At 42.1% G+C, this 27083-nt stretch overlaps 1 protein-coding gene across 2 annotated transcripts in view; it reads left to right on the forward strand.

Annotated features, from left to right (window-relative positions):
* LOC106565740 (G-protein-signaling modulator 1) overlaps positions 1-27083 on the forward strand; it is a 45179-nt gene that overhangs the window by 7823 nt on the left and 10273 nt on the right. For both annotated transcript variants that reach the window (XM_045691043.2, XM_045691038.2), the window contains exons 2-9: positions 14782-15003; positions 16010-16145; positions 16336-16478; positions 16934-17057; positions 17377-17492; positions 17825-17980; positions 22559-22667; positions 22971-23085. In XM_045691043.2, coding sequence (XP_045546999.1) covers positions 14782-15003; positions 16010-16145; positions 16336-16478; positions 16934-17057; positions 17377-17492; positions 17825-17980; positions 22559-22667; positions 22971-23085 — 1121 coding nt within the window. The remainder of the gene's footprint in view (positions 1-14781; positions 15004-16009; positions 16146-16335; positions 16479-16933; positions 17058-17376; positions 17493-17824; positions 17981-22558; positions 22668-22970; positions 23086-27083) is intronic.

Raw genomic sequence — 27083 nt, forward strand, 5'->3', positions numbered from 1 at the left:
CGTGCATTCAGGTCACTATCCGAAGGGTGATGCGCGAGCGCATTTCGTGACAAAAAATGTCAAAATATTCCATTACCGTACTTAGAAGCATGTCAAACGCTGTTTAAAATCAATTTTTATGCTATTTTTCTCATAAAATAGCGTTAATATTCCAAGCGGGCAACGTTGTATTCATTCAAAGGCTGAAAGAAAAAAATTGAGAATTCTCGTGAACGCGCATCTCAGTCTCACTGTCCCCAGGCTGACCACTCACAAACAGAGCTGTTGTACTTTGCCCAGAGACAGCAGACACCCCATTCCACTTTCTGGCGGCTTTAGAGAGCCAATGGGAGCCTTAGAAAGTGTCACGTTACAGCACAGATGCTGTATTTTTGATAGAGATGCAACAAAAGGACAACAAATTGTCAGACAGGGCACTTCCTGTATGGAATCTTCTCAGGTTTTGGCCTGCCATATGAGTTCTGTTATACTCACAGACACCATTCAAACAGTTTTAGAAACTTTAGAGTGTTTTCCATCCAAATCTACTAATTAAATGCATATTCTCATTTCTGGGCAAGAGTAGTAACCAGTTTAAATCGGGTATGTTTTTTATCCGGCCGTGCAAATACTGCCCCCTAGCCCCAACAGGATATAGTAAGACAGAGGGGTACTGTTTCCCTTGAGTATAATTTAAATTGTTGGGACAAAAAGAAGTGGAGGGGTGTGTTGTGAAGAAATAGGCCATCGCTCACCAGAATGCATGCGCTCAGCTCTCCTGTCTCTCACCAGTTCTTGCGCATTCATTGTGTGAATTGTTTGCCCTTTCATTTTTTGTTTTATTTATAAATTCCCCATTGCATATGCAGACACGGCGCCAGGATTTTTTCTCTCCCGGGGCCAAGGGGGGGCTTGACCAATACGTAGGGGTGCTAAGAAAATAGTTGATTTTCATGACTTCAGAGTTATAAGGAAATTCTCCTTTTTCAATAAAAGCAGATATGGCGCATAGCACATTCAATATAAATGTAGTTTAATTGAATTTGGCCAAAAAATATTCAACAAAATAGCTATAAGCCTAACACAAGTGACCACAAGGCAATGACAAAAACGTCTTTCACGTGCAAAGGTCTTTCAGCAATAACTTCTTTTTACATTTTTAAAATGTATTTCACCTTTATTTAACCAGGTTAGTTGAGAACAAGTTCTCATTTACAACTGTGACCTGGCCAAGATAAAGCAAAGCAGTGCGACACATACAACAACACAGAGTTACACGTGGGATAAACAAACATACAGTCAATAACACAATAGAAAAAGTCTACATACAGTTTGTGCAAATGAGGTAAGATAAGGGAGGTAAAGGCAATAAATAGGCCGTAGTGGCGAAATAATTTCAATTTAGCAATTAAACACTGGAGTGATAGATGTGCAGAAGATGAATGTGCAAGTAGAGATACTGGGGTGCAAAGCAGCAAAAAAATAAAATAAATAAATAAATAACAGTATGGGGATGAGGTAGTTGGATGGGCTAATTACAGATGGGCTATGTACAGGTGCAGTGATCTGTGAGCTGCTCTGACAGCTGGTGATTAAAGCTAGTGAGGGAGATATGAGTCTCCAGCTTTAGTGATTTTTGCAATTCGTTCCAGTCATTGGCAGCAGAGAACTGGAAGGTAAGGCGGCCAAAGGAGGAATTGGCTTTGGGGGTTACCAGTGAAATATACCTGCTGGAGGTCGTGCTACGGGTGGGTGCTGCTATGGTGACCAGTGAGCTGAGATAAGGTGGGGCTTTACCTAGCGAAGACTTATAGATGACCTGGAGCCAGTGGGTTTGGCACCACAATACATCCAAAATGCACCAAGTGCATTTATACCATATGCATAATCAGACAACTGTGCATTGGTAATAATGTTTTTGGATGAAATGGCTATCACAACGTCATAAATGAAATTAATAATATCCAAAGTGCAGCCACAATGAGAAGTGCAATGCACTTAGCCTATGCCTGTTAACTGTGCACACACACACACACACTTGTAAAACAAACTGCTATCATCACAATCTTAGTGATTATATTTCTGTTGCAAACAGAAATTACTTGTAGGCCGACAATATACATGCATCATGCTGTGTATTGGTTATAATGTTACGGATTAAATGTCTATCACAACACCAGAAATGACAGGAATAATATCCACAGTGCAGCCACAACAAGAAGTGCATTTACCCTATGCCTGTCCACTGTGCACACATGGTGTAAAATGAGCTGGCTATCACAATCTTAGCGATTATATTTCTATTGCAAAAATACTTGTAGGCCGACAATATGCATGCATCTTCTTGTTCCATCCAGATCAGCGTGATTGAATCATGTTCCCACCACCAGACAGGCATGCTCTGTCAATAAATAAAAGGCCTTTCAGATACTCACCAAGTGTTGTTTTATAGAAGGACGATGCGTCTGTTGTGGTTCAGTGCAAATTAGTCTATAATCTTCTGGACATCCAGGGCCTTGGTTCTTTCTGCGTGTATGGACAGGCAGACAAGGTTGCTGAGTTGAGGGTTTGCCCAGTATTTCATTCAGTATATCATGATACGTATACTTAGCATTTCTACTATTATCTCAGATTTTCTGTGCAACTGTTTTGTCGAATTTGCCCATGAAAGTTCAATGACGTTTCCCTTGTTGACAGCCGTGTCGTTTTCTATGTCTCCTCTGTGAAAGTCCCTGGTATGCAGTGTAACGCAATGACTCCACAACTGATCTCATATACTCTGTTTTCTCTGACTATTTTCAAATGTCCAGCACATAGAGAATTGCATATTGTTGAGCCAGACTCTTCCTGAATAGTCCACTCATTCCACGCTGTCATTGCATATTTATGCTCCACACTAGCATTGTGTGTCTTGAACGAACTTGTCGCCTTCTTCCAGTTCTGTTAGCCATCATGGGTAAATGCCGCCTTCTCTCCACAATGGTTTCCTGGATGCTGAAAGTGGCCGCATGCAAAGCAGAAAGCACGATCCTTTGAAATAGAATATTCCAGCCATTTGTAACCCTCATACCATCTACGATTGAAGTAGCGATCCTGCTGTCCAACTTTTGTGACTGGATAATGCCGAAGAAGAGGCCGCCTTGGTTCTTCAACAGGTGACTGGCTTAAATCAGAGGGAGCGGTGGCTGTGCTAACAGTGCAGCTAACGGTGGCTGTGGAGCACCTAGCAGCGACGAACTGCTCTGGTTCTCTCTCACGTCGTGGCTCATGAGTTTCTCTCTCCGACTCATCTTTCTTAGCTCCCTCTTCTTCAGCCCCCTCAGAGACAGGGTCTGGATATTCAATTTCTACCCGTACTCTTCTCTTGATCAGAAAACAGTCCATTGCAACGGGGTGAGATGGGCGACTAGCTAGCTACAAGTTAGCTCACATAACATAGCCTAACGTGCGCAAGCACACGCACGCACACACACGCGAGCACGCAAGCATGCCAGCCATAGGGTACACACAAGGCACGAGCACGCAGCCAGGGATAGGATTGGGAACAGAATGCCTGGTTATTAACTTTAACATATTTTTTTTATTTATATATTTTTTAAATACTAAAATGCTTGAGGGGGCTTAACTGGGGCAACGCAGATTTGTGACGGGGCTATAGCCCCCTCTAGCCCCGGTGTAGCGCCGTGCATGTGCATATGTCACCAGTAGTAAAATGTATCGTTAATCCCCGTCACTTGGTTCTATTCATTAATGTTAATGCATGTATTAAATCAGTCATTTACCATTCTCATTGTCGGAGTGGAAACGTTGTTTGCAGAGTTCGCAACCTATTACACTTGTGAGAAACAAGTTTTGGTTTATTTCATAACCATCATTTAAGAGTTGTCCATTTTGTCATTGTCTTCTGTCTGGAGTGCTCCATATGAGCAATAAGCATGTGTCTGCTTTCTCTGTCCTGTTAAATGTTGAGGGATCTCGCATGCATAGTAGCTTACCTGGCCTGCTGGGCGCAAATGTAGCGAAGTGCCCATTTGGGGATGTCTGATTGTCTTAACTCACCACGTCCAACAATGAGCTGAGCTTCTCAGACATGTTTTCTTCATCTCACACAGTAAGTCAACGAAGTCTGTTTTTTAAACATCCATTGCAAATGATAATAGTTCCTCACTGTATTTGAAAAATATTTCCTCGGTGTGAAACAAAATATCATGATCTGATGATCCCATATACTGTATCCAGTGGAAATGTCATAAAATCAGAGAGGTGCAGGGGGCCTTGCTCAGGGGTAGAATGACAGATTTTTACCTTGTCGGCTCGGGGATTCGAGCCAGCAACCTTTCAGTTACTGTCCCAATACTCCTACCCGCCAGGCTACCTGCCGCCCCTTTTATTTGTTGGCTTGATTCATTTTTTGTTAGTTGACAATAAAAGTTGTATGCCTACTGCTGCATTAGCCTATAGGCTATCTCTGAGTTCCACACGCTCATTTCTTTAGCTGCCAATGGATCAAGGTGTATCAATGTGTCCATATGGCAGAGACTGGGGCTCTCGCATTAGTTGAATTATAACTTTTCTATTTTATGATTAATCAAGAGACAATGATTTTGATGAACAAAAACGTTATTATTGAAATGAAACTGTCCGACGACAACGCGCATATGAAAATCATAACTGGCACGCAGACTGGTAGAAATGTCTTCAATATAAAACCCATTTAAAAAAATGTGTGCAGGCGCACCTGAAAAAAAACGTGCCCCCCTTTCTAAATCAAATGCCCTTCAATCTGATTTGTTCTGGTGCCGGCCCTGTATTGATTACAATTTGACAGATAGCTAGTAACTGTAATGGATTACATTTAGAAAGTAACCTACCTAACCATGCTAATGTCTCCACTCAGACGGTCAAAGTTCAACCAAAACCTTTTCTTCTCTCAACAGACAGACACATTTAAGTTCACCCATTCTTCTGATAAGTGTGGCCGACCAATGACACAGCCACCTCTGATGAACTCACAAAACTCACTTCCTGTAAACTGACCAACGAGGACGTGTAACCCGGGGGCTGCCATGATGAGTGTTGGGCTAGCATGCCGTCTCCCTCAGACCACAGGCGGGTTATTATGGGATGCTTGTCTCCAAACAGACCAAGTTGAGCAGTAATCAGAGGAGAGCATGGCAGACTTTACCACACAGACACATTCTTAGAACAGCCACAGGGAAAATACAGTATTGGAGCCGGGTCTTAAAACCCTCCAATACATGCCAATAATGTAAGATTTATGTCAGTGCATTTCTCTTGTTGTTTTTTTACTACCTTCGTCTGTCTGCCGGGTCAATGTTACTCACACACATCTTCAGTTAGGACATTCTCTGTCACTTGTTCAACTCAACTGTCCCCGATGACCCCTTTGCCTCCTTTCCAAGGGAAAGGTCATGTAAAAATAACTCTGATTACGCAATCAGAACAAAGACATCTTCCATTTTTATTGGCACTATAATGCTTGACTACTGCTGGGGTCTTGAGTTCAGGCCACACAGATGAAGCTTGTGCCTGTTTTAATTGTAAATATATACTTTCCCAATATAACTTCCCTTCAGGGAAGAGAAAGCACACTCTACATATGTTTAAAAAAATTCACAGCCAACATCTGGGAGCTTTATGCAAGGCAAGAAACATGATCTAAGTATCCATATCGTTTCTGGGAAAGAGGAAATCGTTTGACCTCGTTTGAATTTATAACTGTAATTTTAAGACTAAACGAAGTCTCTGTGGTCACACACACCACATTTTTATGCGACTACTTTGTGGCTCAGCGGCATGAGGGTGTTTTATGACATGCTGTGTAATTATTGTTTGTCTAGAAGGATTCCACATTCAGTGGTGTAAGCTTATTAAAGATCTCTCTCGCCTTCTCGCTCGTTGTAATTTCCTCATTGTCCTCAACTATAAAGTAATTAATGAAAACATCCAAGGTAAAAACAAAACATCAAGAAGCATGCTACAATAACAAATCTCCTCCCTTTTACAGACTAAACCATAATTCCACTCCACATTTTTGCACACTGATTCCCAATATCTTCAATAAAACCACATGACAGCCTTTTTTACTGGTATATTATGGCGACTTAGTGTTACTATGCAAAGACCAACTGTCACGGAGGGAAAATGTATTATTCCTTTTTGAGTACTATCTATCTTTGGCCCAGAGTAACCATGGCTCCCTTTTTGATTCCACTCTTTGGAGGTTTATCCTGGCTTCAAATTGGGCCGCATCCAGTAGCCAAACGTTGTGGAATGTTGCAGATAGAAATGCATGAATAGAGCCGATGTGATTCCTTATTCTACATGTCAGAGAGGCATATTTGTTATACATAGCATATTTCTATCTGAATTTAACAAAACGTTACATCCTGCTGAATGTGCCCCTGGCTCCTTCAGTAACCTCACAGTGTGAATGAGTATTCGGATATCATATACTTGGGTAAATATTCAACTAAACATTGCCTGTGTTAAATTAGCATATTTCTATTAGCTCCCGCTGAACACTCCTAACTCACTGATGATTTGTTTTTCCCCCTCAATGAATAAGTACAGGCCACACAGCAAAGCGCAAACAACGATATAGCTACTGATTTAGGGTTTAAAACCCACTATGGTCAATGTCCGCGCCCCTGTGGAAATTCTATTAGCATAATAAAAAATAATCCCTAGAAAAATCTGTCAGTTTAAGCTACAGGTCTGTTGTTTTTTTGCATTGGTTGAGTCTCAATCCACCGCATCCGCTTATGTTGCACTTCCACATCTGCGGTGAAAGGTGACAGAGCCAGAACAGTGTTCGTCTGACAATGAAACGTCCTGAAAAAAATCGCTCCTCACAAAATCGTCTGTAGTGTCCGGAGGGTTTGGCCTACAAGCTATTTTGACCTCTCTATTGAAAGATGAGACCAGTGGTGGAACAAGTACAGAATTGTCATACTTGAGTAAAAGTAAAGATACGTTAATAGAAAATTACTCAAGTAAAAGTGAGTCACTCAGTAAAATACTACTTGAGTAAAAGTCTAAAAGTATTTGGTTTTAAATATACTTATGTATCAAAAGTAAAAATAATTTTATATGACTTATATTGAGGAAACTAGACAGCAGCATTTTCTTTTTTTCTTTACAGATAGCCAGGGGCACACTCCAACACTCAGACATAATTTACAAACAAAGCATGTGTTCAGTGAGTCTGCCAGATCAGAGTCAGTAGGGATGACCAGGGATGTTCTCTTGATAAGTGTGTGAATTGGATCGTTTTCCTGTCCTGCTTAGCATTCGAAATGTAACGAATACTTTTGGGTGTCAGGGGAAATGTATGGAGTAAAAAGCACAGTAATGTAGTGGAGTAAAAGTAAAAGTTCTCGAAAATATAAATAGTAAAGCGCAGCTACCCCAAAAAACTACTTAAGTAGTACTATATAGTATTTTTACTTAAGTACTTTACGCCACTGGATGGGACTCTCACGATGGTGTTCTCCGTTTTGCTCTATAACCCATACAAGCATCTTGAGACTCGTCTGAAGTCGGTACAGCCGATCTGCCAACTTCTGTCTGTAGCATCCGAACAGTTTGGGATACACAGTAATATAGGCTACACACCCCTCTGTGCAAAGGTGAGACTCACGAGCACGTACATGTCGATTATTTTGCTCTAGGATGCCCACAGGCCTCACACGACTCATCTGAAGGTCGCCTGGTACCAGTTGAAAAAATGAACGGAAGTACTGTATTCAGTGCATGGGGAAAGTATTCAGACACCTTGACCTTTTCCACATTTTGTTGTGTTACAGCCTTATTCTAAAATGTATTAAATTGTTTATTTCCCCCTCATCAATTTACACAAATTACCCGATAATGACAAAGCAAAAACTGTTTTTTTAGAAATTTTTGCACTCTGACGGAGCTCTAGAGTTCCTCTGTGGAGATGGGAGAACCTTCCATAAGGACAACCATCTCTGCAGCACTCCACCAATCAGGCCTTTATGGTAGAGTGACAATGCAGGAGTGGCTTTGGGACAAGTCTCTGAATGTCGTTGAGTGGCCCAGCCAGAGCCCGGACTTGAACCCGATAGAACACCTCTGGAGAGACCTGAAAATAGCTGTGAAGTAACACTCCCCATCCAACAGGACAGAGCATGAGATCATCTGCAGAGAAGAATGCGACTAACTCCCCAATACAGGTGTACCAAGCTTGTAGCGTCATACCAAAGACTCGATGCTCTAATCACTGCCAAAAGGTGCTACAACAAAGTACTGAGTAAAGGGTCTGAATACTTATTGTACATGTGATTTCAATTAATAAATTAGCTCAAATGTAAAAAAAATGTTTTTGCTATGTCATTATGGTTTATTGTGTGTATAGACTGATGAGGGGGAAAAAACAATTTAATCAATTTTAGAATAAGGCTGTAACGTAAAACAACTGTGGAGAAAGTCGAGGGGTCTGAATACTTTCCGAAGGCACTGCAAATACAGTTAAAGTCAGAAGTTTACATACACTTAGGTTGGAGTCATTAAAAAACTCATTTTCAACCACTCCACACATTTCTTGTTAACTAACTATAGTTTTGGCAAGTCGGTTAGGACATGATGTCATGATGTCAAGCTTTAGAAGCTTCTGATAGGCTAATTGACATCATTTGAGTCAATTGGAGCTGTACCTGTGGATGTATTTCAAGGCCTACCTTCAAACTCAGTGCCTCTTTGCTTATCATGTGTAAAATCAAAAGAAATCAGCCAAATTATAGACCTCCACAAGTCTGGTTCATCCTTGGGAGCAATTTCCAAACGCCTGAAGGTACCACGTTCATCTGTACAAACAATAGTATGCAAGTATAAACACCATGGGACCACGCAGCCGTCATACCATTCAGGAAGGATATGAGTTCTGTCTCCTAGAGATGAAAGTACTTTGGTGAGAAAAGTGCAAATCAATCCCAGAACAACAGCAAAGGACCTTGTGAAGATGCTGGAGGAAACAGGTACAAACGTATCTATATCCACAGTAAAACGAGTCCTATATCGACATAACCTGAAAGGCCACTCAGCAAGGAAGAAGCCACTGCTCCAAAACCGCCATAAAAAAGCCAGACTACGGTTTGCATCTGCACATGGGGACAAAGATCATACTTTTTGGAGAAACGTTCTCTGGCCTGATGAAGCACATATAGAACTGTTTGGCCATAATGACCATCGTTATGTTTGGAGGAAAAAGGGGGAGGCTTGCAAGCCGAAGAACACCATCCCAACCGTGAAGCACGGGGGTGGCAGCATCATGTTGTGGGGGTGCTTTGCTGCAGGAGGGACTGGTGCACTTCACAAGATAGATGGCATCATGAGGGAGGAAAATTATGTGGATATATTGAAGCAACATCTCAAGACATCAGTCAGGAAGAAGCTTGGTCACAAATGGGTCATCCAAATGGACAATGACCCCAAGCATACTTCCAAAGTCAAGGTATTGGAGTGGCCATTACAAAACCTTGACCTCAATCCTATAGAAGATTTGTGGGCAGACCTGAAGAAGCGTGTGCGAGCAAGGAGACCTGACTCAGTTACATCACCTCTGTCAGGAGGAATGGGCCAAAATTCACCCAACTTATTGTGGGATGCTTGTGGAAGGCTACCCAAACGTTTGACCCAAGTTAAACAATTTAAAGTCAATGCTACCAAATACTAATTGAATGTATGCATGTAAACTTCTGACCCACTGGGAATGAGATGAAAGAAATAAAAGCTTAAATAAATCATTCTCTACTATTATTCTGACATTTCATTACTAAAATAAAGTGGTGACCTAAGACAGGGAATTTTTTACAAGGATTAAATGTCAGGAATTGTGAAAAACTGAGTTTAAATGTATTTGGCTAAGGTGTATGTAAAATTCCGACTTCAACTGTACATACGAAATATCACATACACATATCACACATTTACATACAGTGGGGCAAAAAAGTATTTAGTCAGCCACCAATTGTGCAAGTTCTCCCACTTAAAAAGATGAGAGAGGCCTGTAATTTTCATCATAGGTACACTTCAACTATGACAGACAAAATGAGAAAAAAATCCAGAAAATCACATTGTAGGATTTTTAATGAATTTATTTGCAAATTATGGTGGAAAATAAGTATTTGGTCAATAACAAAAGTGTATCTCAATACTTTGTTATATACCCTTTGTTGGCAATGACACAGGTCAAACATTTTCTGTAAGTCTTCACAAGGTTTTCACACACTGTTGCTGGTATTTTGGCCCATTCCTCCATGCAGATCTCCTCTAGAGCAGTGATGTTTTGGGGATGTCGCTGGGCAACACGGACTTTCAACTCCCTCCAAAGATTTTCTATGGGGTTGAGATCTGGAGACTGGCTAGGCCACTCCAGGACCTTGAAATGCTTCTTACGAAGCCACTCCTTCGTTGTCCGGGCGGTGTGTTTGGGATCATTGTCATGCTGAAAGACCCAGCCACGTTTCATCTTCAATGCCCTTGCTGATGAAAGGAGGTTTTCACTCAAAATCTCACGATACATGGCCCCATTCATTCTTTCCTTTACACAGATCAGTCGTCCTGGTCCCTTTGCAGAAAAACAGCCCCAAAACATGATGTTTCCACCCCCATGCTTCACAGTAGGTATGGTGTTCTTTGGATGCAACTCAGCATTCTTTGTCCTCCAAACACGACGAGTTTAGTTTTTACCAAAAAGTTCTATTTTGGTTTCATCTGACCATATGACATTCTCCCAATCATCTTCTGGATCATCCAAATGCTCTCTAGCAAACTTCAGACGGGCCTGGACATGTACTGGCTTAAGCAGGGGGACACGTCTGCAGGATTTGAGTCCCTGGCGGCGTAGTGTGTTACTGATGGTAGGCTTTGTTACTTTGGTCCCAGCTCTCTGCAGGTCATTCACTAGGTCCCCCCGTGTGGTTCTGGGATTTTTGCTCACCGTTCTTGTGATCATTTTGACCCCACGGGGTGAGATCTTGCGTGGAGCCTCAGATCGAGGGAGATTATCAGTGGTCTTGTATGTCTTCCATTTCCTAATAATTGCTCCCACAGTTGATTTCTTCAAACCAAGCTGCTTACCTATTGCAGATTCAGTCTTCCCTGCCTGGTGCAGGTCTACAATTTGGTTTCTGGTGTCCTTTGACAGCTCTTTAGTCTTGGCCATAGTGGAGTTTGGAGTGTGACTGTTTGAGGTTGTGGACAGGTGTCTTTTATACTGATAACAAGTTCAAACAGGTGCCATTAATACAGGTAACGAGTGGAGGACAGAGGAGCCTCTTAAAGAAGAAGTTACAGGTCTGTGAGAGCCAGAAATCTTGCTTGTTTGTAGGTGACCAAATACTTATTTTCCACCATCATTTGCAAATAAATTCATTAAAAATCCTACAATGTGATTTTCTGGATTTATTTTTCTCATTTTGTCTATGATGAAAATTACAGGCCTCTCTCATCTTTTTAAGTGGGAGAACTTGCACAATTGGTGGCTGACTAAATACTTTTTTGCCCCACTGTATACATGTACATTAACACCTCCCCCGTAGATATTCCTGTATTTTTTATAGATGTTATATCCATGTATTCCTACTGCTGTATCATCAAATGTACTGTATAAGTGAGTATCAGAAATGGCTAATATATTCATTTGATCTAAGATTAGGAAATTACTATTCTCATCAATTTTGTTTCTGAGGCTACATGTAATTTATATGAGCTAAATTTAACTCTTTCCTGGGTAGCTTATTGAAAACTTAACTCGCAATGTTAATAGTTTGTTTTTCTACAGTACTATTTCTATTTCTGATAATAACAATGAAGGAATTAATGGATTTTTTAGCAGATTATGTTCAGCAGATGCCTTATCTGGTTTGGTCCGGCTGCAGCAGGCACTGCAGATATCAATCTAATGCAAAGGTTTAGTAAATCTGTCCCTCCGGGGGCTAAAGGATCCATCTAAGCCAAAAACCTCTTAGCGTTCTTACCCTACACTAGTCCAACCCAGTAACCATGGGAAACTGTCTCAAAGACCAACAGCCAATGTGTCCTATTTTCCCTTCCTGAGGCCTGTGCTTCTCTCTGCTGCTCAAATGAGAACTGATGATATAAAACTCAGGCTCTTTAATCTATACATCAAAAACACCCTGATTCAAGAAATAGACCAGTCAAAAATAAAATGCCAAATATTCCATATTTAATGGAATCAAAATCAATTGTGTACTCACTGCAACTTGTCTCCGATTTGTAAACCTGGGTATTGGTATCGCTCACTCGCTTTATTTCTCTCTCTCGCTCTCTCTCGCTCTCTCTCTCTCTCTCTCTCTCTCTTCCTTCCTATCTTTCTCTCTATTTTCTCTCTCGCTCTCTCTCACACTGGGGCACCGGTCCTGCTGAGAGACGCTAGTGTCACACTGTCGTCACCAGCAGTCACCCAGGATCCTCGCTCCAAGATACTTCCCCTTCTCTCAGCGTGGCTCAGCGGGATCGACTACAGTACTCAGTGCTGGTTGAGAGAAGGACCATGCAATACTACTTAGGGAGGACAACACTATACAGTCATTTACTGACTCACCTGTTAACCTGCCTCATATAGTGCTTCTGTGGAATTGGGGAGTTTTACATTTGTGGATATCCATAGAAGACATCTGCAGTGTTGGAAGGACTAACTTTGTTGATTTGTTAGAAGTTTGTGTTCTAATCTGAAGGGGTTTTGGGGATTCTTATCATTGTCCCGAATAGCTTCAGACATTCATCGTTGGTACTTTGGGCAGCATTTTAGGATACCTGAGGAACAGGGCTTTAAAGCGTGCATAGTATCTCCAATGGGATTCTGTCCAAATGGTCTGGATGCACTGTTGCTAACATTGGTGTATTCAACTATGGAGTAATTAATCAAATCTGACATCTGCTTTCATATAGACTTATCAGGGTCATACAAAGCCCTACATCTCAAACCCGGCAGTGTGTATGTGTATCCTGGTGGCAGCATAGTATTGCTATGTTTTTCTCCTGGATTCTCTAGCAGAACACTTGAGTGTATTACATTAGCATACGTGAGATTTTGCATTCAAGTTCACCCCCACCCTAAAGTTCCACCTCATGCCACACATCCCCGCAGCTAAGGAGTGCCTTTAGTTGACCTGGTAGCCCATGTCGTCTAACTCTTACCATCTCACTGGGGCCCAGAGTGCGGTGTGCAGGCTGGTCCACCGGGGCTTCAGACCCCGGGCCCTGCTGAGGCCCATAAGGCTGGAGCTGGGGGTGTACGTCGAGAAGACCCGCACCAAACAGAAACACAGGTACTGGTTGAAGTTCTGCCAACAGCAGGCTCACATGTAGCACTTTATTTTACTGTACTTTATTTTACTGTACTATTAAGGCATTTGCTCAACATATAGCCTAGATGCTGACTGCAAGGGTATTGGTTGGCTGCATATTTCAAGTAATTCCATTTCAAACCTATTTGGGACAAATTATTGTCAGGTGCTGCATGAGTCATAAGTCTTACTGTATTTAAGATTTTTTGTTGTTGTCATTGAACCCCTTGGAAATTGGCATAAAGGAGTAATTGTTGTGTAATATTAAGTAATTTCTAAGTAAATACCAGGGAAGTAGTGTACCGTAAAATAATGTGCTACTAATCATATATACACATATGGATTACACTGTGGGGCTAATCTACACTGAACTCTACGCTGAGCTTGCTGAAGAACAAGTGGCATTATCTTTTGCGTTTCAAACGATAACATAACCAAATCCACATTGGCTGGTTGCTTTCATCATATCAATGGTTCTCAGATGACTGCGGGGAAGGTCTTAGAATGGTCTCAAGAATGAGGCTAGCTGATATTACAAATATTCTGGACAGTTTTGAGTGACAGAAACTGTTATGTGAAGTCCAGAAAGAGGTTAGGCATGCATGGTATCATGTCACCATGGTAACTAAGGCATTCTGGAGGGCTAGAGGGACCTGACTCTACAGCAGTTATTTATGGCATATGAGCCCTCTATTCTCTTCAGAATTATAATGAACAGTTATTATATTGACTAAACCCAGACACTTTATAATTGTACTCTTGGGCTATACGTTGGAGGCCCTACAGCATACTGAAAAATATTTAGCTTGGACAACACTGACAAAAATACAGTGCTTGAGGGGACAAGGAAATGCTCCAAAGAGCATGTTCATTGGGCTTGAGGCTTTGTGTGTAGTGATATGAATTTTGTCTCCTTCCTTATTGTCAGTGTGGAGATGAGGTGTTTTCCCATTTTTTTCCACTGTCTCCCAATGCAGCATTTAAGACCTGCAGCGCATCAACACTAGCCTGGTTAAACCAGACTGAACTAGAGTGTGTGGGCTGGACAGCTCTGGGAGGATGAGACACTGATTCTCAATGCAGGGAAGAAAAGACGTGTCAGTTATCTTCACTATATAAACTGGACTTTTAAACAGTAGTGTTATGGAGAGATAGAGATGAGATCAAGGAGCTGAAAAGACTACATCTCCAAGGTACTCATGTCAAGGCAAGTGTTTCTTCTGACACTGTTGCTGTGGTAACCGCACAGTGATATTGATTCAGACACTGTTGCCATGGAGACATTTAGGAATAAAGTTTTCATTGTTAGTGACAGTTTTCGGACACCATTGCCATGGTACCTTCATAGGCACACTGTTTCGCACTCTGGCGCTGTAATACTGACATTATCTTTTTCTCTGTCCCTGTGTGTGTCCCCCTGTGTGTGTGTCCGTGTGTGTGTGTTCAGGATGGAGGCCTCATGTCTGGAGTTGGCCCTGGAGGGAGAGAGGCTGTGTAAAGCGGGGGACTTTAAAGGGGGGACAGCGTTTTTCGAGGCGGCTGTGCAGGTGGGAACAGAAGACCTGAAGACCCTCAGTGCCATCTACAGCCAACTGGGCAACGCCTACTTTTACCTGAAGGAATACGGCAAGGCCCTGGAGTACCACAGACACGACCTCACTCTGGCCAGGTGAGGCCATGGAATACCAGACCACATCATGTCTGATTATGGATTCAAATTGTAGCTAAAGTATTTCAGCCTATGGTATGAATATGTTTAAAAGAGTCATTTTATAGAGTGCAATGGATGTATATGTCATTTAGACTAAAGTCATTCATAAAGGATAAGAGAGTATGTAAACCTTTATCCTTAGCTATGGGTTGCATACTATACAGAGTAGGGCTGGGAATTTTCAGGGACCTCACGACATGATATTATCACGATACTTTGATGCTGATATGTATTCCGATTCTCACAATTCTATATGCATTGTGATCCGATAATTAGATTTTATTGCAATTCAACGTTTCAATATTGCTCACTACATGTCTGCTGCAGAGGGACAAGAGAAAGCCATGAGAAAACAAGTTTTGATCAGTCATGGAAATAAAAAAGTGCTGAAAACAAATTGGCTCCGTATTTAAAAAGAGAACAAGCTATGAAAAATTATGGAGTTTTGGTGCAGGTACAACTAGCGCAACAATATTATTGCGATATTGCCAAATTGACACAATGTCAAAAATAATATCCCGATAATGAACTGTATCAATCCCCCCCATTACTAATATGAGTTGTATGCCTGTTGCCCTCCTAGAAGAAAGAGGCAGGTTTTGATAGTGTTCATTTTTATGAGACCCCCTTGGTATTTAGCTCAGATGACTAAGCCTGTCTCCTGTGGGGAGGTGTGCAGTTGTTAGCCTAGTGATTACAAACCCAGAGGGCTTGTGCTTAGTTACAGTACATTACAATAACAGCAGGACAACTGGAACCCTGTCCTAAGAAGGTAGGGACCACTTAAACAGTTGGATTTGATGACCTAAGCGCTAAGTCTAAGCAGTAGCATGTGTGTTATTGTGTTGACAATGAGCAATGGATTTGGCAAGACGTCACAAACAGATCTGGGACTCAGGCTACGTACGCATTCATTATGACTTCAAAACCATGACTGATAATGAGATACGGTCTCTATTTACAGGACAATAGGGGACAGGATAGGGGAGGGGAAAGCCAGTGGTAACCTTGGAAACACACTGAAGGTTTTGGGGCGCTTCGACGAGGCAACGGTGTGCTGTCAGAGACACCTGGACATCTCTCAAGAGCAGGGGGACAAGGTAGCACACAAACACACCACCACATTGGATTGGAGGATTGCAAATGTTAAGTACCACTTATCAGATTTTGAGGAACGGCGTATTGTATTGAAAATACATTTCAGTTAGGTCCATGCTATTTCAGTTGAAAAATACCCTAATGTCTTCCAATGTCTCTATTTGCCTTCTTTTCCCCTTTGCATCTGACCAGGTGGGAGAGGCCAGGGCTCTGTATAATATAGGGAATGTGTTCCATGCCAAAGGAAAGCAGCAGCTATGGGGCTGTACCCAGGACCCTGGGGACCTCCCACCAGTCGTCAGAGATACATTGCAAAGGGCTACTAGCTTCTATGAGTAAGTGTTAAGCTGTATACACATGCTTGTACATGTGCACACACCCGTGCATGGACACAGCACAGACACCATACATATGATTGATATATCCCACTGGGCTATTAGCTCCCTCAAAATCTCTGCAGGCAATGAACACTACCTGAATCAGTGTGTGGAGGAGTGGGATAAAAGTGAATTGCCTTTACAGTTAAGTCAAAACTGTAGTACACGATCCCCTGTGGACACATTGAGAGGCTCGCTAAGGCCTTCGGTTTTGTATGACAACACACTGACAGGCCAGTTTCATACGTCAAAGCTTTCATAACTACTGAAGTACTGTACTGTTCATTTTGTGCAACCACAGCATAAAAAATAAACATTTTAGTTCAAGACAACAAAAATGAGACTTTTGATTAATTTGTGTAAAACACAATTGGTACACGATACTTTAACTCAAGTCCTCCTCTCTCCTACAGGATGAATCTATGTCTGGTCAAAGAGCTGGGCGACCGAGCTGCTCAGGGCAGGGCCTTCGGTAACCTAGGCAACACCCACTACTTGCTGGGAAATTTTGTGGAGGCCATCAAATTCCACAGACAGGTGATATACATATCCCTGGGACAGTAGTCAACACCATCATGTGTACTAGTAAAGAGATAGAGTATGTCACATACACAATAGTGTAACACAATTCATGGTAAGAAAAGGTGTTCTCACATTCAACCATTTCGCCCCCTGGATGAAAACACATAATCAACTTGCCTGTTTGAATGAGCTCAATGTAAAGTGTATGACGTACTTACAAGACGTAAAAGTATCAGTTTTGCAATGCTATTGTTCCATCAATACGGTAAAAACTGGTCAAGGTGAGCAATATACACATACGTTCAAGAAAATATATAAACTTTCTTTTGTTCAGAGACTGTCCATCGCCAAGGAGTTTGGTGACAAAGCAGCTGAACGTAGAGCCTATAGTAACCTAGGCAACGCTCTGATTTTCCTGGGACAGTTTAACACTGCCACGGAGTACTACAGGTAAACAAAGACTACACGCTGACACCTAGTGGACTTGATATGTATCAACCAATGGATCTCAGAGCGCTACGCCATGTTATGTACTTGATTACCTGCATGTATTCAAATCTATTAATGTTTTAAGATCAATATATAATGTATGATGTATGAGATTCATTTCTAATAAGAATGTTTAATTTAAAATAAATACTTAGAATTTTGTGTGGAACAAACAAATGTTTAACTTTAAATACCTATTTCTCCATTCACCACCCTCTTACTTCCCCTATGTATAAATCTCATTCCTTCTTCCTCTCTCCCTCTCAATCGCCCTGTCTTCCTGTTCCATCTAGGAAAACTCTGCAGCTGTCTCGTCAGTTGAAGGACCAGGTGATGGAGGCGCAGGCATGTTACAGCCTGGGGAACACCTACACTTTGATGCAGCAGTACGAGAGAGCCATAGACTACCACCTCAAACACCTCCTCATAGCCCAGGAGCTCACCGACAGGTATGCACACTCGCATGCAGGCATACACACTCACTTAATAGTCAGACACACCGAGAAATCTGACTGCCGATAGGTAGTTAGCACAGTAGGAGGCCGTTCCTTCTCTTGCTAAAACAAAGACAAACCACTGTGTATCAATCTGGTACCAACAAACTACTAGTAGAATCGCACTTCGTCAATGGACAACAACTTGACTTTGATCCAATCAGAGTGCACAAACCTCCACATGGGGGAGCCGACAGGAATGGCAAGGTCATTTAAAAGAAAATAGGGCAATTTCACGGTGTAATAAGAATTGTGACCAAAAACAAAAGCTGCATAATATTTTTTTTTTTCTAGAGCAACTCTTTACATCTTTAATAACTTATTCAGGATTGGTGGATCCCCTGCAGGACGGTTGAGCTAACGTAGGTTAATGTGATTAGCATGAGGTTGTAAGTCACAAAAAGATTTCCCAGGACATAGACATATCTGATATTGGCAGAAAGCTTAAATTCTTGTTAATCTAACTGCACTGTCCAATTTACCGTAGCTATTACAGTGAAATAATACCATGCTATTCTTTGAGGAGAGTGCACAGCTTTGAACATGAAAAGTTATTAATAAACAAATTAGGCACATTTGGGAAGTCTTAATATGACAGTTTGAACAGAAATACAATGGTTCATTGGATCAGTCAAAAAAATTGCACATACACTGCTTCTATCTAGTGGCCAAAATGTAAATTGCACCTGGGCTGGAATAATACATTATGGCCTTTCTCTTGCATTTCAAAGATTGTACAAAATGTTTTCTTTTTTTTCTTTGTATTATCTTTTACCAGATCTAATATGTTATATTCTCATACATTCCTTTCACATTTCCACAAACTTCAAAATGTTTCCTTTCAAATGGTAACAAGAATATGCATATCCTTGCTTCAGGACCTGAGCTACAGGCAGTTAGATTTTATGCTATGTCATTTTAGGCGAAAATTGAACAAAAAAAAGGGCCGTTCCTTATAAAAGTTTCTAGCTAAGGAGTTTTGTGCTTGGGGATTTTTGTTAGGTTTGATTATGTGCATTTGCTCATTAGTTAGCTAGATAGCTAACGTTAGCTTGCTAACTAACTTAGCCAGGCAGTCTAAGTTATTTCACACATATGCAATGAATGGGGTGGTGAGTCAAATCAAATTTTATTTGTCACATGCTTCGTATACAACAGATTTATACTAGCAGTGAAATTATTACTTACTGGTATTTTTCCAACAATGCAGAATTAAAGATAAGATAAAAAATATAAATAGTGACACAAGCAACAAATACAGTGAATAACGAGTAAAAATAACATGGCTATATATATATATATATAGCCATGTAAATTTGGCTATATATAACATGGCTATATATATATATATATATATAGCCATGTTATTTTTACTCGTTATTCACTGTATTTGTTGCTTTGTTGCTTGAAATCTCAAATTTACATAAGTATTCACACCCATGAGTGAATACTTTGTAGAAGCACCTTTGGTGGCAATAACAGCTTTGAGTCATCTTGGGTATGTCTGCATTTGTTTTGCACATCTGGATTTTTGCCAAATTTTGGGGGGGCAATTTTCCAGTTTTTCCACAGATTTTCAATGCGATTCAAGTCCGGGCTTTAGCTGGGCCACTCAAGAGGCTCTATTTTTGGCTGGCGTTAAGGCCGCTCTAGTTTCAAAATGCACGTTAGTTTACAATTTCTGGTGAACTGGCATTTTCCAGCCCTAACGCCAGTTTCGGAAATGTATCTGTCTTATATCAGCTCGCTTGCGCTCAGATGGGTGGGGTGGAAAAATGAGAGGTGTGTCCTTAATGATCCAAAGTGCGATTTTCAGGCAGTGCTAATAGAGCCATTTAAGACCAACCAAAAGCTGGTTTTAGCAGTTGGCTATGGCATGAATTTTGACAACATAAATTCATATTCTTGTACTGAAGCCATTCCAGTGTTGCTTTGGCTGTATGCTTGAGGTCATTGTCCTGTTGGAATGTAAATCTTCGCACCACAGTCTAAGACTGTTTGCACTCTGAAGCAGGTTCTCATCAAGGATTTTCCTGTATTTGGCTCCATTCATGCTCCCTCTATCCTTGCCAGTGTCCTAGTCCCTAGTCCTCTGAAAATAACCTCTATAGCATGATGCTGCCACCACCAAGCTTCACGGTAGGGATGGTGTTAGACAGGTGATGAGCTGGGCCTGGTTTTCTCCAGACAGAGCTTTACATTCAGGCCAAACAGTAAAATGATTGTCTCATCAGACCACAGAATCGTTTGCCTTATGCTCCGAGTCTTTCACATACCTTTTTGCAAAGTCCAGGCATTTTTATTCATTTTTTTATTTATTTCACCTTTATTTAACCAGGTAGGCTAGTTGAGAACAAGTTCTCATTTTCAACTGCGACCTGGCCAAGATAAAGCAAAGCAGTTCGACACATACAACAACACAGAGTTACACATGGAATAAACAAACATACAGTCAATAATACAGAAGAAAAAGTCTATATACAGTGTGTGCAAATGAGGTAGGATAAGGGAGGTAAGGCAATAAATACGCCATGGTGGCGAAGTAATTACAATATAGCAATTAAACACTGGAATGGTAGATGTGCAGAAGATGAATGTGCAAGTAGAGATACTGGGGTGCAAAGGAGCAAAAATAAATAAATAAATATAGTATGGGGATGAGGTAGTTGGATGGGCTGTTTACAGATGGGCTATGTACAGGTGCAGTGATCTGTGAGCTGCTCTGACAGCTGGTGCTTAAAGCTAGTGAGGGAGATATGAGTCTCCAGCTTCAGTGATTTTTGCAGTTCGTTCCAGTCATTGGCAGCAGAGAACTGCGGGCAGCAGAGAACTGCGGTCAGAACAGCATGCAGTCATGTGCGTTTTTTTCTCAGGAGTGGCTTCCGTCTGGCCACTCTCCCATAAAGCCCAGATCGGTGAAGTGATGTAGAGACTGTTGTCCTTCTGGCAGGTTCTCCCATCTTAGCCATGGAACTCTGTAGTTCTATCAGAGTGGTCATTGGGTTCTTGGTCACCTCCCTGACCAAGGTCTTTCTTGCCTGGTTGCTCAGTTTGGCTGGACGACCAACTCTAGGCAGAGTCTGGGTAGTTCCATATTTTTTCAGATTCCCAATGGTGGTAACCATTGTGCTCTTGGAAATGTTCAACACTCTAGAAATCATTTTATAACTATGCCTCATCACAGTTATATCTTGGCGATCTAAGGACAGTTCCTTGGACTTCATTGTATAGTTTCTGCTCTGACATGCACTGTTAACTGTGGGATCTTATATAGACAGGTGTGTTTCTTTCTAAATCATGTCCGAATTGGCCACAAGTGGACTCCAATCAAGTTGTAGTGACATCGCAACGATGATCGAAGGAAATTGTATGCACCTGAGTTCAATTTGGAGTGTCATAGCAAAGGAGTGTGAATTACATGTAAATGAGATATTTCTGTATTTCATATTTGCAAAATATATACAATTATTTTTCACTTGGTCATTATGGGGCATTGTGTGTAAATGAGAATAAAAATATATTTAATAAATATTTAATTTAAGCTGTGACACACCAAAATATGGAATGAGTCAAGTGGTATGAATACTTTCTGAAGGCACTGTAGGTAGGGGTAAAGTGACTAGGCAACAGGATAGATAATAGACAGTACCAGCAGCATATGTGGTGAGTGTGAAAGTGTGTGTATGTGTGTGTCTGTTGGGGTGTCAGTGTAAGTATGTGAGTGTGGGTAGAGTCCAGTGTGTGTGCAAGAGAGTTAGTGCAACACAATGCACACAACACTAAATGCTTTATCAAGCTAGCTATCTAGCAAGATGATGATGAAAATAATTCACTCTCCATTATCCCATACTGCCAGCAACAGCTCACTTGCTAGCTAATGTTAGCTAAACAGTTAGGACAACATAGCTAGCTCGCTACTCCACTGACTCTCGGCAGCTAATCGGCAGCTGCATCATTCAAAAACAAGTCCTTTGTAGCTCAGTTGGTAGAGTGTGGCACTTGTAATGCCAGGGTAGTGGGTTTGATTCCTGGGACTACCCATATGTAAAATAGCTGAATGAATGTAAGTCCCTTTAGAAAAAATTATCTGCTAAATGGCATATGTTGTTATATTAAATGCATTGTGATGTAATTATAATGTTGGTAGGTACGCTAGTTTTCTAGTTGTGGCCATCTGGCAAGGGCTTATTACAAATTCTAGCTAGCTGGCTACAACATTATCACAGCTTGCTAGTTCTGATCTACAGCAGGCACAAGCCAAACATACCTGTAGTTTAAGTAAGCTACTGCCACTTTGTGGTCTGGAGTATTTTAACTAGGCTGATCGGTTGGGAATCTGTGCTATGTGAACATCAAAAAGTTGACAGCCGGGCAGATGTGCACCTTTCAGCAGTCCGTATCCTTGGAGTGTCCGAGCCTTTACACCTGCACACATACACGCACGCACTCACACACACTTTAAAACCTTTACTTAAAATGCTTATCATTATGGTGTTTGATTTGTTCCTTCTCTAACTGTGTATGTGTTGATAGGGTTGGAGAGGGCCGTGCCTGCTGGAGTCTGGGAAATGCCTATGTGTCTTTAAGGAACCATCGCCAGGCCCTGCACTACGCCCGCAAATACCTAGACATTTCCAGAGAGGTAACTAGTGACCACTGCAGCTACACTCTTTTTTAAATGAGGTATATTACTGTGGAGACAGTTTATTTTCAACACCAATATATTTGCAGTCACTTTTTTTACTAAGAAAAACTGTGAAATCCCATACACCTGTAGTCAATACGGTGTTTGTCTCTCTTTCTCTGTGTGTCTATCTCTCTCTCTGTGTCTCTCTCTCTCTCTGTCTCTCACTCTCTCTCTGTGTCTCTCTTTCACTCCCTCTCTGTGTCTCTCTTTCTCTCTGTGTCTCTCACTCTCTCTCTCTCTCGCTTATCCTACTCTCAGATTGGGGACAGGAATGGCGAGTTGACTGCCAGGATGAATGTGGAGCAGATGATGGAGGCTCTGGGGGTCAACGAGAGTGACCTTTCATCATGTGGGTCAGAGTTCGAGGTGCAAGGTAACAGGAAGATTTCTTTCTATGGTTCTTCCTTGAACTTGTATTTTCAGTGTGAGAGGAAATTATGACCAGGTGCCAGAGTCTGGTGTAACAGTCAAAGCACCCAACTCCGGACCACACAAGGCCCCTCGCGACCATGCTGTCTGTACCCCTCTCTGCCACAGGATTCTGCTTAAATACATCAATTATGACCACTGGAGTTGTTTTTGGAAAAAGATGAAGTTTCCCATGTAGACACTGGTTTGAGTCTAGATGTGTTTGTCCTCTTGGTGGTTCAGTGTGGGATTTGAGGAGGGTAAGATGATTATAGAATTCTTGATAATTCTACCTGGAGCGCCAAAATCATAACATGCTGAACTAACAGTCCAAATTATTTAATCTACTTTTGTTGTTTATAAAGAGTAGATTTTCAATTTGACCCGTCTGCACTTTTTTTTCTCGGTAATGACAGTAATAATACATATGGAAAGTCCTGTACAGTAAGTTTTGTCTCTGACCAGCCTTAGTCCACATGCACTGCCCATCGCTCTCTCTCTCTCTCTCTCTCTCTCTCTCTCTCTCTCTTTCTCTCCTTACCACACCCCACGCACAACCCTGAGCACAGACTCGCTCTCACGCTCGCTTGGAAGGAGAACATACCACTTCTCCATCCAAACTTTGAGTTGAGAGAGGCAGGACCTGTGATTAGTTCCTCCAGGATACTTACTGGACACCGCAAATGGAATACAACTGTAGACTAATAACAATTATAGCAACATTTGATTTCAATTTCATGGGATTGACAACAATAACTGTACCATAGCTCTCTGAGTCCGGAGTATGAGGTAAGCAAGGTCGAGGCTTAATTATAGCCTTTTAATTCTTTCAAAATACTGTACATGGTATTGGAAGCTTTCCTTTCTAGTTGCCATGAATCTGCAAAGAACCCTTGAGAGGTTTGAATGCACACTTTAAAAGGCTTTTGTAAAATGCTATAGCCCATTTTCCATTCAATCGGTTGAGGGAGATGTATGTACAGTATATGTCAGAGGTGGAGTGACGTTAGCAAAGCTCAGAATAAGCTCTAGAGAATGCATACATTTGTCCTTGTGCAAATATCTCCAAGCCACGGGCGTAGATAGATGATGTGTCACTGTGCTTCTGTCAACAGAATCTTCCTCTGCTGATCATTCATCTCTAGGGCCATAGTCTTGGTGAATACATTATGTATGACCCTCTAAAAGCATTTCTGTACAAGTATAAAGTCTTCTGTAGAGTCATCATTTCAGCTCTATTGTTCTGAGGTTGGATTCAATCAATCACGGGTCAGACGATGGAGTTGTGTGCTTTGTAAAGGAAAACTTATTCTTAATGTTTCTGCCAGACAGACATGCACTTCATCTGCCAATGTGTCTTAATTATTCATGTACAGTTGTACAAATTACATACTCTACAATTCTACATGCACAGTGCTGAGAGTTAAGAGGAACTCCATGTATTGTCCTTATCTTAATAACCCTTTAAGTCATTGTGACAGCTTGTAAACCAATATTCAGGCAATATACTCTTTCTTCCTACAACAATGTTCTAAGGCTATGACAGGAGAAAGATAAAGGGTCCATGTGAGATATTGTCTGATGAAGATAGACTGATCAACAGGTCAATGTTTGACAGGTCAATGTTTGAGGTCACTTTAGGTCATTCTGGGCCATTGCATCTTCCATTGCATCTGGGTCTAGGAGGAAAGGGTGAGTCAGGTGGACACAGCCCTTTTCTGTGTACGGAGAGGACGTGTTGGATGTTTATTTAAACAGGGAGCGTCTGTTTGGAGCAGCAGGCCCACACTGTATAAATTGTGGTTAGGTGGGACCTGAGGTCAGGCAGCCCTGGCACTGCCACCTCACAGAATAGAAATACAACAAGTAGAACAGACATTCCGGCTGGTGATGGTGATTAAGATTGTAGTTGGTGATTTATTGGTGTTTTCTTTTCTCTATGCAGGAATGTAGCGATCTGCATTATTGGTTAGGTGATGTATGATAAAATATGTCCTGTCCATTCATTTTATGTCTGTCTGTGATAGCTCTTCAGTGTGTCAGTACACTGGAACACTTGCGAGCCAAAAGGAACGAGTGTAGATAGATTTGGGGTGGCCAAATCCAGCGTGAAACCAACATACCTTTGTAGATACCTAAATACATTTGTTCCCTCTAAATAAATAGACAGATGGGTTCTCTGACGCACATAACATAAACACACTGTAAATAAAGAGGCATTTGCATCCCATTTTGAATAAATAGGCTCCAGATACATGGTTCAAATCCATTGGTCAAATAATAACATAACTTTCTAACTGTAATTGTTAATTCATTCCAATAATGCTAGAGCTAACGATACAACCAAATACATACATAGTGTTTTCATTTTCTACTTTTCAAGTGTCATACTGACAGATGCATATGGAGGATCTTAATTTGACCAGTATTGTAGTAGCAAAATAATCCTGCAGCAACAGGAATTGAACGTTTTGTCACGTCCTGACCGGTAAAGGGGTCTTTTGTCATTGTAGTATGGTCAGAGCGTGGCAGGGGGTGTTGTTTTTGTGTGTTTTGGGGTTGGTTTGTTTCATAGGGGTTTATTCTAGTTTTCATTTTCTATGTTTCATTTTCTATGTGTGGCCGAGTATGGTTTCCAATCAAAGGCAGGTGTCTTTCGTTGTCTCTGATTGGAAGCCATACTTAGGCAGCCTGTTTTTTCCTGTGGGTTGTGGGTGGTTGGTTTTCGTATAGTCTGTCCACCTTACAGAACTGTTTTGTGGTATTGTTTATTTTTTGGTTAAGTGTTCACGTTAAATAAAAGAAGATGAGCACTTTACACGCTGCGCCTTGGTCTGTCCCTTACAATGCCTATGACAGAACCACCCACCAAAGAAGGACCAAGCAGTGGAAGAAAGAGCAGCAGGAGGAATGGACATGGGAGCAGATATTGGACGGCAAGGGATCCTGGACATGGGAGGAGATCCAGAAGGGATGAAATCGCTGTCCATGGGAAGAAGTGGAGGCAGCAAGAGCAGAGCGGCGACGAGAGGAGGCTCTAAATGCACCTAAAGGCAAGACGGAGAGGCAGACCCCCAAAAAATGTAGGGGGGGCACAAGGGGAGTTGGGCAGGGTCAGGATGGAGTCCTGAGACAACTTCCCGGGCTTACTATAAGGAGCAAGTGATGGAGCAGACACCGTATTTTGCGGAGACGCGCACTGTGTCGTCAGGGCGAATACAAAGGCCGGTGCGAACTGTGCCCGCACCCCGCAGTGATCGAGTGAAGTTGAGTATCCAGCCAAGGCGGGTTGTGCAGGCCGTGCGCTCCAGACCTCCAGTGCGCATCCAAGACCCAGTGGACCCTGTGCCTGCTCCGCGCACTCTACCTCCAGTGCGCCACCATAGCCCAGTACGCCCTGTTCCTGCTCCCCGCACTAGCCTGAAGGTATGTGGTAATAGCCTGGCGCCTCCTATGCCAGTCCCACGTAGCAGACCTCCAGTGCGTCACCAGAGCCCAGTACGTTCTGTTCCTGCTCCCTGCACTAGCCTGAAGGTATGTGGTACTAGCCTGGCACCTCCTATGCCAGTCCCACGTAGCAGACCTCCAGTGTGTCACCAGAGCCCAGTACGTCCTGTTCCTGCTCCCTGCACTAGCCTGAAGGTATGTGGTACTAGCCTGGCGCCTCCTATGCCAGTCCCACGTAGCAGACCTCCAGTGTGTCACCAGAGCCCAGTACGTCCTGTTCCTGCTCCCTGCGCTAGCCCGAAGGTATGTGGTACTAGCCTGGCGCCTCCTATGCCAGCCCCATGAAGCAGACCTCCAGTGCGCCACCATAGCCCGGTAAGGCCGGTCCCTGCTGTGAGCACGCGGTCCGAAATACGTCTCCCCAGTCCGGTGAGACCAGTTCCAGCGCCCCGAAGGAAGCCTCTAATGATGGTCAATGGTCCGATGTCTCCAGCGATAATCCATGGCATGAAGCCT

Source organism: Salmo salar, chromosome 01 (genome assembly GCF_965601325.2).
Source record: "Salmo salar chromosome 01, fSalSal1, whole genome shotgun sequence".
Lineage (NCBI taxonomy): Eukaryota > Metazoa > Chordata > Actinopteri > Salmoniformes > Salmonidae > Salmo > Salmo salar.